At 42.0% G+C, this 15787-nt stretch overlaps 1 protein-coding gene across 4 annotated transcripts in view; it reads left to right on the top strand.

The window, feature by feature from the left end:
* LOC134358043 (F-actin-uncapping protein LRRC16A-like) overlaps positions 1–15787 on the top strand; it is a 342999-nt gene that overhangs the window by 226869 nt on the left and 100343 nt on the right. For all 4 annotated transcript variants that reach the window (XM_063069926.1, XM_063069928.1, XM_063069927.1 and 1 more), the window contains exons 20-22: positions 101–155; positions 12937–13109; positions 13543–13611. In XM_063069926.1, coding sequence (XP_062925996.1) covers positions 101–155; positions 12937–13109; positions 13543–13611 — 297 coding nt within the window. The remainder of the gene's footprint in view (positions 1–100; positions 156–12936; positions 13110–13542; positions 13612–15787) is intronic.

The raw sequence follows: 15787 nt of genomic DNA, 5'->3' as shown, positions 1-15787 counted from the left end.
ATATTAAAATAGATGTTGACTACAAATTCTGATATGGTAAACATGATATATTCAAACTCTGATGCTAATAGCTTCTCACATAAGGATGTTTGTTTTTCAGGAATCTCGGACCTGTGCTTGATAATATTGTACAAATGATTCAAGATGAAGAATCAGTAAGTCTTTAAGTACTGATGTTTGATTTATTCTGGTGAATAGGGTCCAGTAGCACAAAAATCTAATTTATAGAACAGATAAGAATACTGGAAATAGATAGGATGCCAGAGAGAAACAGTGCATTTTTATCAGAAAGGAGACTGAAATATCAGAGAGATATTTGTACATCTGGGTTTTACAATAATTTACTAAATACAGGGTGGTATCTGAAAACCTACCAGAGTGCTGGTAGAATATACCTGGATCACTGTCAACTTTCCAGGGAAGAGATCTGCCCGTTATCCTGTCTGACTTGTATGTAACTCCAGGACCAGTGTTAAGATTGACTCCATGTCGGGGCAATGGGAAATGAGCAGCAAACGCTGGCGTCGTCAACAATGCTCCATCAACAAATACAGATGGGAAGATAACCTCCTGATCTCACCTGAAGACATATATTTTAACATAACTTCATAAATAAGTTGCACAAGCTGAATGCTTTCTGGCAGTGCCTAAGTGGTTACCAATAGTTTCCTAAAAGTCACATATTTTTGTTCTTGATGGTTATCTCATTATTGTTTTGAAAACTAATTAGAATGTAATGAGACTGACATTAGTGTTCTAATATAATGAAGTATGGTCTGTGGATTGATAAGTTGTCTGTGGCAATAAGTATTAACTTGCATATATCACAGAGGGACAAAATGCAGAATTCAGGTTTTCTTCCCGACTATGAAAGAGCATTACATTTTCAGTTAAGGCCTTTCCCTCTTGGGTGCCCATTTCAGATTCTATTTTTTTTGGGTTGTCCTGAGATTTACGTTAAACTAACCTGTGTCTCCATCAGCCTCGTTGAGAATAATGATCGGGAGTTTGGGGTGATGTTGGCCAGGTTCATAGGCTATAGCCAGTTAGTCAGGTGAGGCAGGAGGTGCTGGTGACCTTTGTCTTGATTGTGGTGTATTAACCCGAACCAATCTGATGCTTTTGGTTGGAGTATTGGGGCGGTGGATCAGTGGGCAGGAGGTGATCAGTGCCAGGTTTATGTGGGACTTGGTGGGATCCCTGGCTGGCAGCAGTTGTCCCAGGAGTGCTCACTGACAGCTGAACATGGGACAACTTTTCCCTGCACAGAGAATAATAGCGCCTCAGCAAAATTGACATGGAAATAGCGTTAAGCACTTGCGGGCGAAATTGCCCTGAAAGTAACCATCGGATTTTCCATAGTGATATAATTTGACCCTGGAGTGAATCTAATTGCAATTCCTCTCTTGGGGAAAGAAAAATCAATTTTCAAACTCACTTTGCTGAATAAAAAAGAGAGCACGATCCACTTTAATTTATAGATCGCCCTTCTTAACTAATACTGGGCACAGAGAAAGGTATGAACGGTTTCTTTATGAATTCTTAGGCACAGAGCTCAGTAGCAGCGGAGGGGCTGAGTGTGTTTAATTTCTTGGCCATTTAAGGCCAGACTGCTTGGATCTGATAGCTGGAGGTGCAGTGGAGTACAAAATGGAAGTTGAGGCAGTGGATCTGACACAATTGCAGTGAATCTTGCCACCAGCGGCGCGATGCGGATAGGAGAGATCCCATTGAAAGTCCAACCAATTAAAATGAGCACAGCATTCTCAACATAAAGAGCATGAAATAGTGAGGGAGGATGAAAGGGAATATGGATAAAATCATAGAACATAGAACATAGAATAGTACAGCACAGTACAGGCCCTTCGGCCCACAATGTTGTGCCGACCCTCAAACCCTGCCTCCCATATAAGCCCCCACCTTAAATTCCTCCATATACCTGTCTAGTAGTCTCTTAAATTTCACTAGTGTATCTGCCTCCACCACTGACTCAGGCAGTGCATTCCACGCACCAACCACTCTCTGAGTAGAAAACCTTCCTCTAATATCCCCCTTGAACTTCCCACCCCTTACCTTAAAGCCATGTCCTCTTGTATTGAGCAGTGGTGCCCTGGGGAAGAGGCGCTGGCTATCCACTCTATCTATTCCTCTTATTATCTTGTACACCTCTATCATGTCTCCTCTCATCCTCCTTCTCTCCAAGGAGTAAAGCCCGAGCTCCCTTAATCTCTGATCATAATGCATATTTTCTAAACCAGGCAGCATCCTGGTAAATCTCCTCTGTACCCTTTCCAATGCTTCCACATCCTTCCTATAGTGAGGTGACCAGAACTGGACACAGTACTCCAAGTGTGGCCTAACCAGAGTTTTATAGAGCTGCATCATTACATCGCGACTCTTAAACTCTATCCCTCGACTTATGACCCAGTTCATTACCTAGTACTAGATCTAGTATGGCATTCCTCCTGGTCGGCCTGTCCACATACTGTGACAAGAATCCATCCTGGACACACTTAACAAACTCTGCCCCATCTAAACCCTTGGAACTAATCAGGTGCCAATCAATATTAGGGAAGTTAAAGTCACCCATGATAACAACCCTGTTATTTTTGCACCTTTCCAAAATCTGCCTCCCAATCTGCTCCTCTGTATCTCTGCTGCTACCAGGGGGCCTATAAAATACCCCCAATAGAGTAACTGCTCCCTTCCTGTTCCTGACTTCCACCCATATTGACTCAAAAGAGGATCCTGCTATATTACCCACCCTTTCTGTAGCTGTAATAGTATCCCTGACCAGTAATGCCACCCCTCCTCCCCTTTTTCCGCCCTCCCTATCCCTTTTAAAGCACTGAAATCCAGGAATATTGAGAATCCATTCCTGCCCTGGTGCCAGCCAAATCTCTGTAATGGCCACTACATCATGGTTCCATGTATGTATCCAAGCTCTCAGTTCATCACCTTTGTTCCTGATGCTTCTTGCATTGAGGTACACACATTTCAGCCCTTCTACCTTACTGTCTTTACACCGTTTATTCTGCTTCTCTTTCCTCAAAGCCTCTCTATATGTTAGATCTGGCTTTACTCCATGCACTTCTTTCACTGCTCTATCGCTCTGGCCAATCATCTCAGCCAATTCATTACTTTTTGTATAAATCAAAATGATTCAGAACTAAAATATTGTCACGTACAAAATAAGAACATTTGGAAATCCCTTGATGTAGGAACCGTGAATGTCCACTAGCATGTGTAGATTGAGAACTACCAATGTCATTATTTGAACCAAGCACCTACGTGACTCCCTTGTTGATTTGTCCCTCCCCACTGATTTCCTTCTTAGCACTTATCTTTGCAAGTGGAACAAGTGCTACACCTGCCCCTACACCTCTTCCCTCACTACCATCCAGGGCCCTAAACACTCCCTCTAGGTGAGGCAACACTTCATCTGTGAGTCTGTTGGGGTCATTTACTGTGTGCGGTGCTCCCGGTGTGGCCCCCTGTACATTGGTGAGACCCGACGTAGATTGGGGGACCGCTTCACCAAGCATCTACGCTCTGTCCGACAGAACAAATGGGATCTCCCAGTGGCCACCCATTTCAATTCCACTTCCCATTCCCATTCCAATATGTCCTTCCATGACCTCCTCCACTGTTGTGATGAGGCCACACTTAGGTTGGAGAAACAATTTCCAATAATGCCCCCCAGCCACCCCTCCTTCCCAATTTCCCATCCCTCTTTCCCTCTTTCACCTCATCTTTTTGCTCGCCCATCGTCTCCCTCTGCTGCTCCTTCCCCCTTTTTTCTTTCTTCCATGGCCTTCTGTCTCGTTCATCAATCAACTTCCCAGCTCATCCCTCCCCCTCCAGGTTTCACCTATCACCTGGTGGTTCTCGCTTCCCTCCCCTCGCCTTTTAAGTCTACTCCTCTGCTTTTTTTCTCCAGTCCTGTTGAAGGGTTTCAGTACGAAATGTCGACTGTACTTTTTTTCATAGGTGCTGCCTGGCCTGCTAAGTTCCTCCAGCATTTTAGGTGTTGCTCAGATTTCCAGCTTCTGTAGAATTTCTCTAGTTTGTCATTCCAAACTTTCCTTTTTTCTGTTCTCCTATTGTTCATTCTCCTCTCCTATCAGGCGCTTTCTTCTCCAGCCCTTGACCTTCTCACCCACCTGGCTTTACCTATCAGCTTCCTGCTAGCCTCCTCCACTACTCTTCCCCCCCCCCCCGCCCCACCACCGTTTTATTCTGGTATCCTCCCCCGTCCTTCTCATTCCTGAAGAAGGGTCTCGGCCCAGAGGTTGACTGTTTACTCTTTTCCAGAGATATGCTGCCTGACCTGCTGAGTTCCACCAGAAGTTTTGTGTATGTTGCCTGTCAATGCAAGATCATTTGACCATATTAATCAGGCAAGAGCTGCATGCCAAGGAATTTGATAAAAACTGTAAATGCATTACTTTAATTGACTAATAATCCCACATTTAGAATATTTTTCAATTACCCTGGACAGCGAACTGTGGCAAAGTGACTCTGGAATTTGAAACGGTTTGAGGTTGAATGCAAGAGGGTTGAGAGAGGACAATATTTAAGTATAAAGCCATGTACAAAGCAGTGATAATTGGGTTTTTTAGGTTTGATGTAAAACTAGAGTAAAGTTTGTAATTAACTGAGCCTTGGCATTTCAGAGAAATAGGTGTGTGAACTTAAATTCATGGCTGTGGCTTAAGTGAATATCTGGTTAACAAATGCACAAGAAATAGAATAGTACATCCACATTAATTTTCAGAGGTTTCTTTTCATTACTGGCAGGAGAAACTCTGTTCAGTACTGTTACCTTGATAATGTAACCAGGTGCCATTAAGTAAATTGGATTGAGTTCAACGCAAATTGTTTGCGATGGGTACTCTGTTTCAAACAGTCAAGGAACATGGAATCTGATTTTTTTTTATAGTTATAAGCTAAGATAATTAGCATTCTATGGGATTTTTTTAAATGGCGTGTAGTATAATGACTTAGAAACTTCTTGAAAAGCATGGTGTCGATATTTTTTTCAATCATTGCGGCTCTGTCTGTTACCGGTAGTTCAGAATTCTAAGATGCACCCACTTCCACCCCCTCCACTCCACCTCTGTGACATGACCCAATCTCCAAAGTTTTGAAGAAGACTGCAGTGGAGATAGTGGATGAGTTTGTTGTCATTTTGCTGATTTTAGACTAGTTCCCTCAGATTAAAGGGTAAAAAATGTAACCCGTTACTTTACAGAAGAATTTTGAGAGTTCAGTCAGCCTGATATCAGTTTTAGGGAAATCAGTATTTTCAGTGAAGCACAATAAGTGTAGCACAGCTAGGTGTGCTAATCTTACAAAGCTGAGTGAAGGTGAGGAGCACAGCGGATGCAGAGAAGGCGATACAGGTAAGTTTAGCCAATAGGAAGATGGATTATGGTGTAGAAAAATGTAAGGTTATCCTCTGGTAGTAAAAGATATTTTTGAAATGATGAGAGTGAACTTGGTGTCCTTTTATACAAACCACTTGAAAAATAACACTCAGTTACAGCAAGTGATTAGGAGGGCAACAGCTCTTAAACTTGTAGAGGTGAACAAAAGGATGCAAAGATTGATTCTAGAAGCGTTTGTTTCCTTTGTACTTTTGTAGTCATTTCTAGTCACAGGGAATGGGGCAATAGGAGCTGAAGGACTTCATGGGTCCTTCAGACTTCTGTATGGGCTGATAGCTGCCAGACGTTGGGAACTTTCTTTGCAGTCCCTATTGCCCTGGGGCAAAGGGCATAATGAACAGGGCAGGCTACAGGAAGGGGAGGAGATTTAGATTTTCTGGGAGTAATTGTCCTGCAGGATAGTACAGTATTATAGTGGCTTCATTTCATTAGGAATTTGAGGGGATTTGGTGTGTCACTGAAGACACTCGCAAATTTCTACAGATGTAACATGGAGAGCATTCTAACTGGCTGAATCACCATCTGGTATTGTGTGTGTTGGGGGGGTGTTGCTGGCTACTGCACAGGATTGAAATAAGCAGTAAACTCAGTCAGATCCATCATGGGCACTAGTCTCTGTGGTATCCAGGACATTTTCAAGCAACGATGCCTCAGAAAAGCAGCATCCATCATTACGGACACCCATTGCACAGTTCTCATTGCAACCATCAGGAGAATGATTTGGGAACAGCTTCTTCCCCTCTGCCATCTGATTTTTGAATGGACATTGAACCCGTGACCACTACCTCACTACTTTTTGTTATTGTTATTTTTGCATTAAGTTATTTAATTTAACTATTTATATATAGAGGCCTATAAAAAGTATTCACCCCCACCTCTTGGAAGTTTTCATGTTTTATTGTTTTACAACATTGAATCACAGTGGATTTAACTTGGATTTTTTTGACACTGGTCAACAGAAACAGACTCTTTTGTGTCAAAATGAAAACAGACCTCTACTAAGTGTTCTAAGTTAATTACAAAAATAAAACACAGAATAATTGATTGCATAAGTTTTCAACCCCTTTAATACGACACAGCAAATCATCACTCATGCAGCCAGTTGGTTTAAGTCACATAATTAGTTAAATGGAGATCATCTGTGTGCAGTCAAGGTGTTTCAATTGATTGTAGTAAAAATACCCCTGTGTGTGGAAGGCGCAACTGCTGGTGAGTCAGTATCAATTGCAGTGTCCAGATGTGCAAAGCTGATGGAGACCAATCCACACAGACTCAGGGTTGTAATAGCTGCCAAAGATGCATCTACTAAATACTGACTTGAAGGGGGTGAGTAATTATGCAATGAATTATTGTATTTAATAGTCGTAATAAATTTAGACCAACTTGTAGAAATTTGTTTTCACTTTGACAGAAAAGAATGTTTTCTGTTGATTAGTGTCATAAAAGCCAAATTAAATCCACTGATTCAATGTTGTAAAGCAATAAAACCTGAAAACTTCAGAGGGGTGGGAGAATACTTTTTATAAGCACTGTATATACTTGCTGTAATTGTTTTTTTCTCTATTATTATATATTGCATTGTACTGCTACTGCAAAGCTAACAAATTCTCATTACCTGTGTCAGTGGTATTAAACCTGATTCTGATTTTGATAAAGAAAAACAGAATGCTGAGTGTAATGTAATAGCTGCACAGAAAAATGTAGTGCAGGTGGACAAGTAAGTTCTAAGGGCTACAATGAAGTAGATTGGGAGATCAAGAGTTCATTTTAGCATATGAGAGGTCCATTCAAGAGTTTGATAACAGTGAGATCGAAGCTGTCCTTGAGTCTGGTAGTATTCTGGTAGTTTTTTTTTAAATCTTCTGAGCAATGGATTGCTACTTGAACTCAGTGCATGGGTATGTTGTGCTGGGAGAGGGCACACAGTTAGTGGTTTACTTATACTTACCAACATTATCTCCATGAAATTCATTGTGATGCCTTCGGGTGACTACTTTTAGTAAATCATATGTCCACAGCATATACAGAGACCAAATAAAGTGGTAAACTTAGAACTAGGAATTACTATAACTGAAATGTAAGGTACAATTGGATGCAGAATATTCCAAGTTGCAAAATATTTGGCAGAAATATGTGAGAATAAAGCAAGAAGGTTGTGCATTGTTCATCACTCCAAGCTCAAAAGGCCCGCAGTGTGAGCAGATAACGAAGGACATCCAGAGTCCAGACCTCCGTTCTGTGCTTGGAAGTCAGCCATGTGGACTGTGACAAAGGAAATCTATGAATGTTGGGCTGATCCAGGACTGTGGGTCACGGAATCCACTGGAGGTACGAGGGCCAGTGGGTCAGTGAATCTGGAGTTCCAGTCTGGATTTTGGGGTCCTGCCATCGGCTAGTCAAAGGTTTCATGCCAAAAGGTCGATCAGAAGTTGAAGCCTGATGGCTGGAGACCGGAGGCGTGTATGGGGGTTGAAGGAATGACTGTGTGTGTGAGTGCATGGGAAGGAGGAAAGGGGCTTTATTTGTGTTGTTTTATCATTTGTTGTGTTCTGTTTGGTTCTGCTGAGCTTTATTGGCATGCTATGTTGATGCCAGAATGTCTGGCAACACTTGGGGGATGCCCCGAGCACATCCTTAGGTTGTGTTGGTTGTTAATGGAAATGATGCATTTCACTGTATGTTTTGATGTACATATGATAAATAAATGAATCTGAATTTCTACAACATATAGTTTTTCATAGTGTGTTGATCCATATCAAAAGCATACCTGTACTGCAGTAGCCTTAAAAGAACCAATAGTTGATAACGTAGAGAGCAGGCGCTATGAATAGGGTTCTGAACAAGCTAATGAAACAGAATGCTGGAAATACTCGCAGGTCAGGCAGCATGGAATGAGAATCAGATTAATTTGTTGGTCACTTGTTTTTAAAGTTTTCAGGAGCAAATCTCTATTTGCGTGATCTTATTTTCTAACAGTGTGCAAATTATTTTTTAAGAATGTTTTAAACGTATCTATTCTTAATCTTAATTGATTTTGAACAAGATATGGAAAACACATATGAGGAATATTCAATAGTCTCTTCTATAAAATGTAATATGCATACCTATCAAACTAATACTGTTCATTGGAATTCATTAAGCAAAATATTTTAATTTGTGCAACAGTACCAACTAACACAACCAAATGAGCATATACAGTGGGTCAAGTATTTTGGAGCACCCCGACAAGTATTGCCAGAACTAACAATGTACTGACATGTATAAAAGACATTTAATAAATTACAGATTAATAGAAACATAAAAGCTTATGGCCCACGTCAGGTGAAAAAGGTAAGAGTCTATTCCCATTTTGCATCCTTGCAGTTTGGGCCATAAGTGCTGAACCACTTACCTTTTAAATGATGGACTTTAACAAAGAGCAATACAGCACAGGAATACACCTTTGGTCCGCATTGTTATGCTGAACTAACTCAATTAGTAATCAAATTCTCAACTAAACTAATCACTTGTGCCTACGCAATATCCATATCCTTCTATTTTCAGCACTCTCGTGTGTCTGTCTGGAAGTTTCTTGAAGACCTCTATCATATTTGTCTCCACCATCAACCCAGGCAGTGCATTCCAAGCACCCACCACTCCCCATGTAGAAAAAAAACTTGCCCTGCGTACAACATCTCCTCTCACCTTAAATGCAGGCTCTCCAGTATTAGACATTTCAGCCCTGGTAGAAAGATAACTGCTGACTATTCTATCTATGCATCTCATAGCCTTATAAACTTCTATCAGATCTTCCCTCAGCTTCTACTATTCCAGATTAAACAACCCAAGTTTGTCTAACCATTCTTACAGCATATACTCTCTAATCCAGGCAGCGTCCTAGTAAAGCTCTTCCGCACCCACTCCAAAGCCTTGACATCCTTCCAATACTGTAGTGAAAGCAGTGTTTCATAAAGCTGCAACATAACTTCCTGACCCTTGAACTCGGTTGCTGGACAAGTAAAGATAGGCATGCCCTACCCTATGCCTTCCTTACTTATCCTATCAACCTTTGTAGCCACTTACAGGGACCTATGGACTTGGACTCAAAATCCTTATGCACATCATTTCTGTTAAGGGTCTTTGCTTTAATATACTGTTTCTTTACATTTGGCCAGGCTAAACTCTACCTGCCATTCTCTACCCATATCTACTACTGATCTACTACTTCTGCAGTACCCTTTGCCAGTCTTCTTCACTATGCACTACTACACCACTAATCATTGTGTAGTCTGCGAACATACTAACCTACCCACTTACATAAGACATAGGAGCAGAAGTAGGCCATTTGGCATTGAGTCTGCTCTGCCAGTCAATCATGGCTGATCTTTTTCTTCCCCTCCTCAGTCCTACTCCCCGGCCTTTTCCCCCACAACCTTTAATGCCGTGTCCAGTCAAGAACCTATCAAGCTCTGCCTTAAGTAAACCCAACGACCTGGCCTCCACAACAGCCTGTGCTAATAATTTTCACAAATTCACCACCCTCTGGCTAAAGAAATTTCTCTGCATCTGTTTTAAATGTACACCCCTCTTACGTGAGGCTGTGCCCTCTTGTTCTAGACTGCCCCACCATGGGAAACAACCTTCCCACATCTACACTGTCTAGCCGTTCGAAAGGTTTCAATGAGATCTCCCCTCATCCTTCTGAATTCCAGCGAGTACAGTCCCAGAGTTAATAAACGTTCCTTGTATGATAACCCTTTCAATTCCGGAATCATCCTTGTGAACCTCCTTTGAACCCTCTCCAATACTAGCACATTTTTTCTTAGATGAGGAGCCCAAAACTGTTCACAATGCTCGAGATGCAGCCTCACCAGGGCCTTATAAAGCCTCCGCATCACTGTCTGGATCGAAATAAGCTGCAGAGAGTTGTAAACTTAGTCAGCTTCATCATGGACACTAGCCTCTGTGGTATCCAGGACATCTTCAAGGAGCCTCAAAAAGGTGGCATCCATCATTAAGGACCCCATCACCCATCAGGAAGGAGGTGCAGGAGCCTGAAGGTGCGCAGTTAGTGATTCAGGAACAGCTTCTTCCCCTCTGCTATCTGAATGGACATTAAACCCATGAACACTGCTTCACTACTTTTTTTTTGCATTACTTAATTTAACTATTCAATATTGATGCTTACTGTAATTCACACTTTTTCTATTATTATGTATTATGTTGTACTGCTGCTGCAAAACAACAAATTTCACAACATATGCCGGCGATATTAAACCTGATTCAGAATCTGAAGCTCAGGCAGGAACTGAGATTTTGATTTAAGTCAGATATCCTGTCTGATATTTTTTAACTACTACAACCATAACTGCAAACTCAAAGCAAAGCAAGGGCATCTTTATCATGTCATGCTCAGTAAAGACTGGAGGTGGTAGTGTTGCATTTTGCTGTCCACTGGAGCTTGGATGTCAGCAGATCAAGATGAGCGTGCATCTTCGCCAAGTCTGAACGACTACCATGGATATTAGGTTTATTGTTCTGAGTGCCCCATTGCCAAGTATGAATCAGGCTAGAAAAAAAGGATTTAAATCGTGTCCTCCAATCTCCACTTGCTGAGTGACCAAAAGCCACAAACAAATGCCCAGTACCATGGTAACGGTCATTAGTTTGCTTTGCCGTTTGCTCTCAAACCACCAGGGCAAGTCAAAGGATATATTTGCAGCTATATAGGATCCTGGTCAGACCCCACTTGGAGTACTGTGCTCAGTTTTGGTCGCCTCATTACAGCAAGGATATGGAAGCCATAGAAAGGGTGCAGAGGAGATTTACAAGGATGTTGTCTGGATTGGGGAGCATGCCTTATGAAAACGGGTTGAGTGAACTCGGCCTTTTCTCCTTGGAGTGACGGAGGAGGAGAGGTGACCTGATAGAGGTGTATAAGATGATGAGAGGCATTGATCATGTGGATAGTCAGAAGCTTTTTCCCAGGGTTGAAATGGTTGCCACAATAGGACACAGTTTTAAGGTGCTGGGGAGTAGGTACAGAGGAGATGTCGGGTGAGATTTTTACTCAGAGTGGTGAGTGTGTAGAATGGGCTGCCGGCAATGGTGGTGGATGCGGATACGATAGGGTCTTCTAAGAGGATTTTGGATAGGTACATGGAGCTTAGAAAAATAGAGGGCTTTGGGTAAGTCTATTAATTTCCAAGGTAGGGACATGTTTGGCACAACTTTGTGGGCTGAAAGGCCTGTATTGTGCTGTAGGTTTTTTATGTTTTTATGATAGCAACCAAATGAGGAGGACTTTCCTTCGATGGCGGAGGTGTCATGCTGCTCAGCATGCACACAGACATGCTCCCAGTTGAAATGACAGAGTGCCAGTCATAGTTGTCCTGAAGGTGTGCATGCTGCACAACTGTGTCAGGAGGAGAGAACAATGCTTACTACCAGTTTATTTGACTTGCAGCTTTGGAGTATGAGGTGGAAAGGGAGAGGAGGATCATTGATCACCCCAATGATTTCTGTATTGTGTAACATTATGTAATAAGCAGAAATAAGACACTTTCAAGCAGGTGGAAAGCTAGTAAGGGAATCAGTTAACTGCAATTGTACTTCAGTGAAGCCCTGCATAGTTAGACACAACAGCTTGAGGTTTGGCTACAGCTACCAATGGTAGGGGCGCACCAGGTGCTGGAGATGCCTACACTTACCTCCAATGCAAAATAAGCTCTTTTGAAAGGGTTAAGTAAACTATCTCCAGCGTGGAGGCCATGTTTACATTTGGTTTAATTGGGCAAGTTACACAATTTGCATGCTGAAAACTGGACTCTGCAAATAGACGCCATTTCCAAACAGTGTCACGAGGAAAACCATGCAGCCTGAGACATAAATTCAAGGGTATATTCCAGAAAATAAAAAGGTGGCATTACCACTAATCTTCCGTAGCCCATCATGGCTCAGAGTTGAGAAGGTCACTGAATATCAATGGTGGGAAAAGACGCATCCAGAAAATAACCATTCAGCCAGCTTGCAGAGACGTCTGTGGGTCTTTGCATTGGCATCCTCAGCCATCTCAGAACATATCGAACTGGAATGGAAGGAATGCCGCCTCATTCCCAAGAGACTGTGTAAGAAGCAGCAGCTTGCTTACCCATGCAAAACTAGTGGAGTATTTATAGTTTTAAAAAATAACTCCCATCACAAAATGGAGAAATGTAGATTCATATTTATCATTTTTTCATGCAATTTAATCACTTGAAGCACTAAAACGAGACTTCTAAGTGTGTAAGGACTTGAACTCAGACCAGGAACTAATTGATTTTGACATTGTTCAATATCATTTATCCCAAATTGTGTGCTTTTGTGCTGTTCCTTACTGCTAATTAATTAGAAAAAAAAATCAATAAAATTTGCCAGAAGCAAAATATTAAGGATAAAATATTGTTGAATTGTTGTCTAAAAGCAAAAGGTTGATTTCATCTAATACATTTCCTTTCATTCTTTGCAGCCCTTAGAATCTCTGTCCCTTGCTGATTCGAAGCTTAAGACCGAATTAACGATAATAATTAATGCTTTGGGAAGCAATTCTTCATTAACCAAGGTGGACATTAGTGGGAACGGGATGGGAGATATTGGTGCTAAGATGCTGGGGAAGGCGCTACAGATCAACACAAAGCTCAGGTAAAAATTTGAGATGGCAAATGATTTTTCTGCAGAAATAATAATTTTGTTAAATAGGTCTAGTTTGCTTTAAGCTGCTGATTTCTGATTTGATAATCTGGAAAGGTATTGTCATAATGAGAGAATGATAGCAGCCAACGCAGAGACAATGAGAACCAGCCTCTTAAATCAGCTCAGAGCCTGCTGGTGAGCTTCTGCGGGGACCGTTTAAATCATCGGCTTGAGGGAAGGGGGCAAATCCTGTAATATTTAGCGGCAAACATTGCAGGTTGTTTGAGAAACACCAAGAGACGTCAGCTGGAACAAATTAAAATCACAGCTGATGTAATTTAAACAGTTATTATTTGCATCCTGTCTCTCTGGAACAAGATTTTATGAGCTCTTCGTATGTATAAATGTGCTATATTGAAAAGTGCCTACTCTCTTTCAACAGGACGGTAATTTGGGACAAGAATAACATAACCGCACAGGGTTTCCAGGATATAGCTGTGGCCTTGGAAAAGTAGGTAACACATGCAGATTCTTTCTCTTTAGCATGTAAGCACATAATTGTGACTACTTGGTAGATCATCTATCCAACGTATCATTTGGTTTGTTACGTTGGGGATCATCCCCAACATTGATTCTATTATTGTAATCCAGAGGTGCAGGATAATAATTCAGAGCAGGAAGTTCAAATCATGCAGCTGGAGTCAAAAATAAAATTCAGTAAATCAGGAACTGTTAGATCAATAGGTTTGTAGTAACAGTGATTGGATTGCTGTAAACATTCAGCTGATTCATGAATGCATTTAAGGTAGGTTTTCTTATATAGAACATAGAATAGTACAGCACAGTACAGACCTCTCGGCCCACATTGTTGCGCCGACTCTCAAACCCTGCCTCCCATATAACCCCCCACCTTAAATTCCTCCATATACTTGTCTAGTAGTCTCTTAAATTTCACTGGTGTATCTGCCTCCACCACTGACTCAGGCAGTGTATTCCACGCATTATATGTGTCATCCCTAACTCTTACTGTGTGATTGATCCTCAACACATGAGATGCAGGAAGAAAGCAGAGCTCCACTCCCAGATGAGCTCAATGCCTTCTATGCTCTCTTTGACCACCAGAACAGGAACCGTCACACTCCCCATGTCTCCCGATGATCCTTTGGTCTCAGTTTCTGATGATGACGTGCCGGTTGCCTTCAAGAGACTGAATTCAAGGAAAGCACCTGATCCGGGTGGAGTACCTGAGCAAGTACTGAAGACCTGTGCTGACCAGCTGGCTGGTGTGTTGATGGCTATCTTCAACCTCTTGCTCTGGCAGTGTGTAGTACCCACCTGCTTCAAGCAGGCTTCAGTTATACCGGTGCCCAAGAAGCTTGTGGTAACCTGCCACAATGACTATTGCCCAGTGGCACTTACATCCACAGTAATGAAGTGTTTTGAGAGGCTGGTGTTAAAACATATCAGCTCCTGTCTGAGTGGTGACTTGGATCCTCTCCAATTTGCCTACTTAAGCAACAGGTCCACAGCAGATGCCAACTCAATCAGTCTTCGCGCAACCCTGGAACATCTGAGCAGCAAAGGTGCATACATCAGGATGCTCTTTATCCATTACAGCTCAGCATTTAACACCATCATCTCCTCAGAACTAATCAGTAAACTCCAAGATCTGGGTCACAATACCCTCTTGTGCAGTTGGATCCTCACTTGCAGGCCCCAGTCAGTTTGGATTGGCAAATCATCTCCTCCACAATCTCTATCAGCACAGGTGCACCACAGGCCTGTGTGCTTAGCCCCCTGCTCTACTCAATTTACACCCATTATTGTGTAGCTAAGTACGGCTTAACCATATACAAGTTTACTGATGACACCACTGTTGTGGGCTGTATCAAATGTGGTGATGAATTAGCATACAGGAGGGAGATTGAAAACTTGGCTTAATGGTGTCATAACAACAACCTCTCACTCAATGTCAGCAAGACCAAGGAACTGATTGTAGACTTCAAGAGAGAGAAACCAGAGGTTCATGATCCAGCTCTGATCAGAGGATTTAGAGCAGAAGAGGGTCAGTAACTTTAAATTCCTGGGTGTCACTATCTCAGAGGATCTGTCCTGGATTCATCATATAAATGTAATTGCAAAGAAAGCACAACAGTATCTCTACTTCCTTCAGAGTCTGCAGAGATTTGGTATGACATCAAAAACCTTTTCAAACTTCTGTAGGTGTGTGTGGAAAGTGTATTGACTGGCTGCAATATGGCCTGGTATGGGAACACCAATGCCATCGAGTGGAAAATCCCACGAAAGGTAGTGGATTCGGCCCAGTACATCACGGTAAAGCCCTCCCAACCAGGTTGTTTGAGCAATGTTGGAGGTATACACATGAAGCCATTGCCTTTTTTCCCTCATGGTTAGTACCGGTTGTGGGATACGCTGGTGAAGTAGCTTAGCTGAGTACGTCGACTATTGTCATCATTTTAGTCGCTCAGGATGAAGAATGACTTGCTTCTTCAGTTTTCTGGGTTCTCAGGCAGATAATTCTGCTGTATTTTCCACAGGCTGCAGATGTATTAATGAATCGTTATTTCACTCTTCAATAGCAATTCTATTTGTTCTAACTACTGTATTTCTCCACCTTATCTGCTGCCTCATTTAATTTGTTTTCTCTTTTGGTTCTGATGACCAAT

The sequence above is a fragment of the Mobula hypostoma genome, chromosome 17 (assembly GCF_963921235.1).
Source record: "Mobula hypostoma chromosome 17, sMobHyp1.1, whole genome shotgun sequence".
NCBI classification, from domain to species: domain Eukaryota; kingdom Metazoa; phylum Chordata; class Chondrichthyes; order Myliobatiformes; family Myliobatidae; genus Mobula; species Mobula hypostoma.
This window is presented reverse-complemented; position numbering and strand designations above follow the sequence as displayed.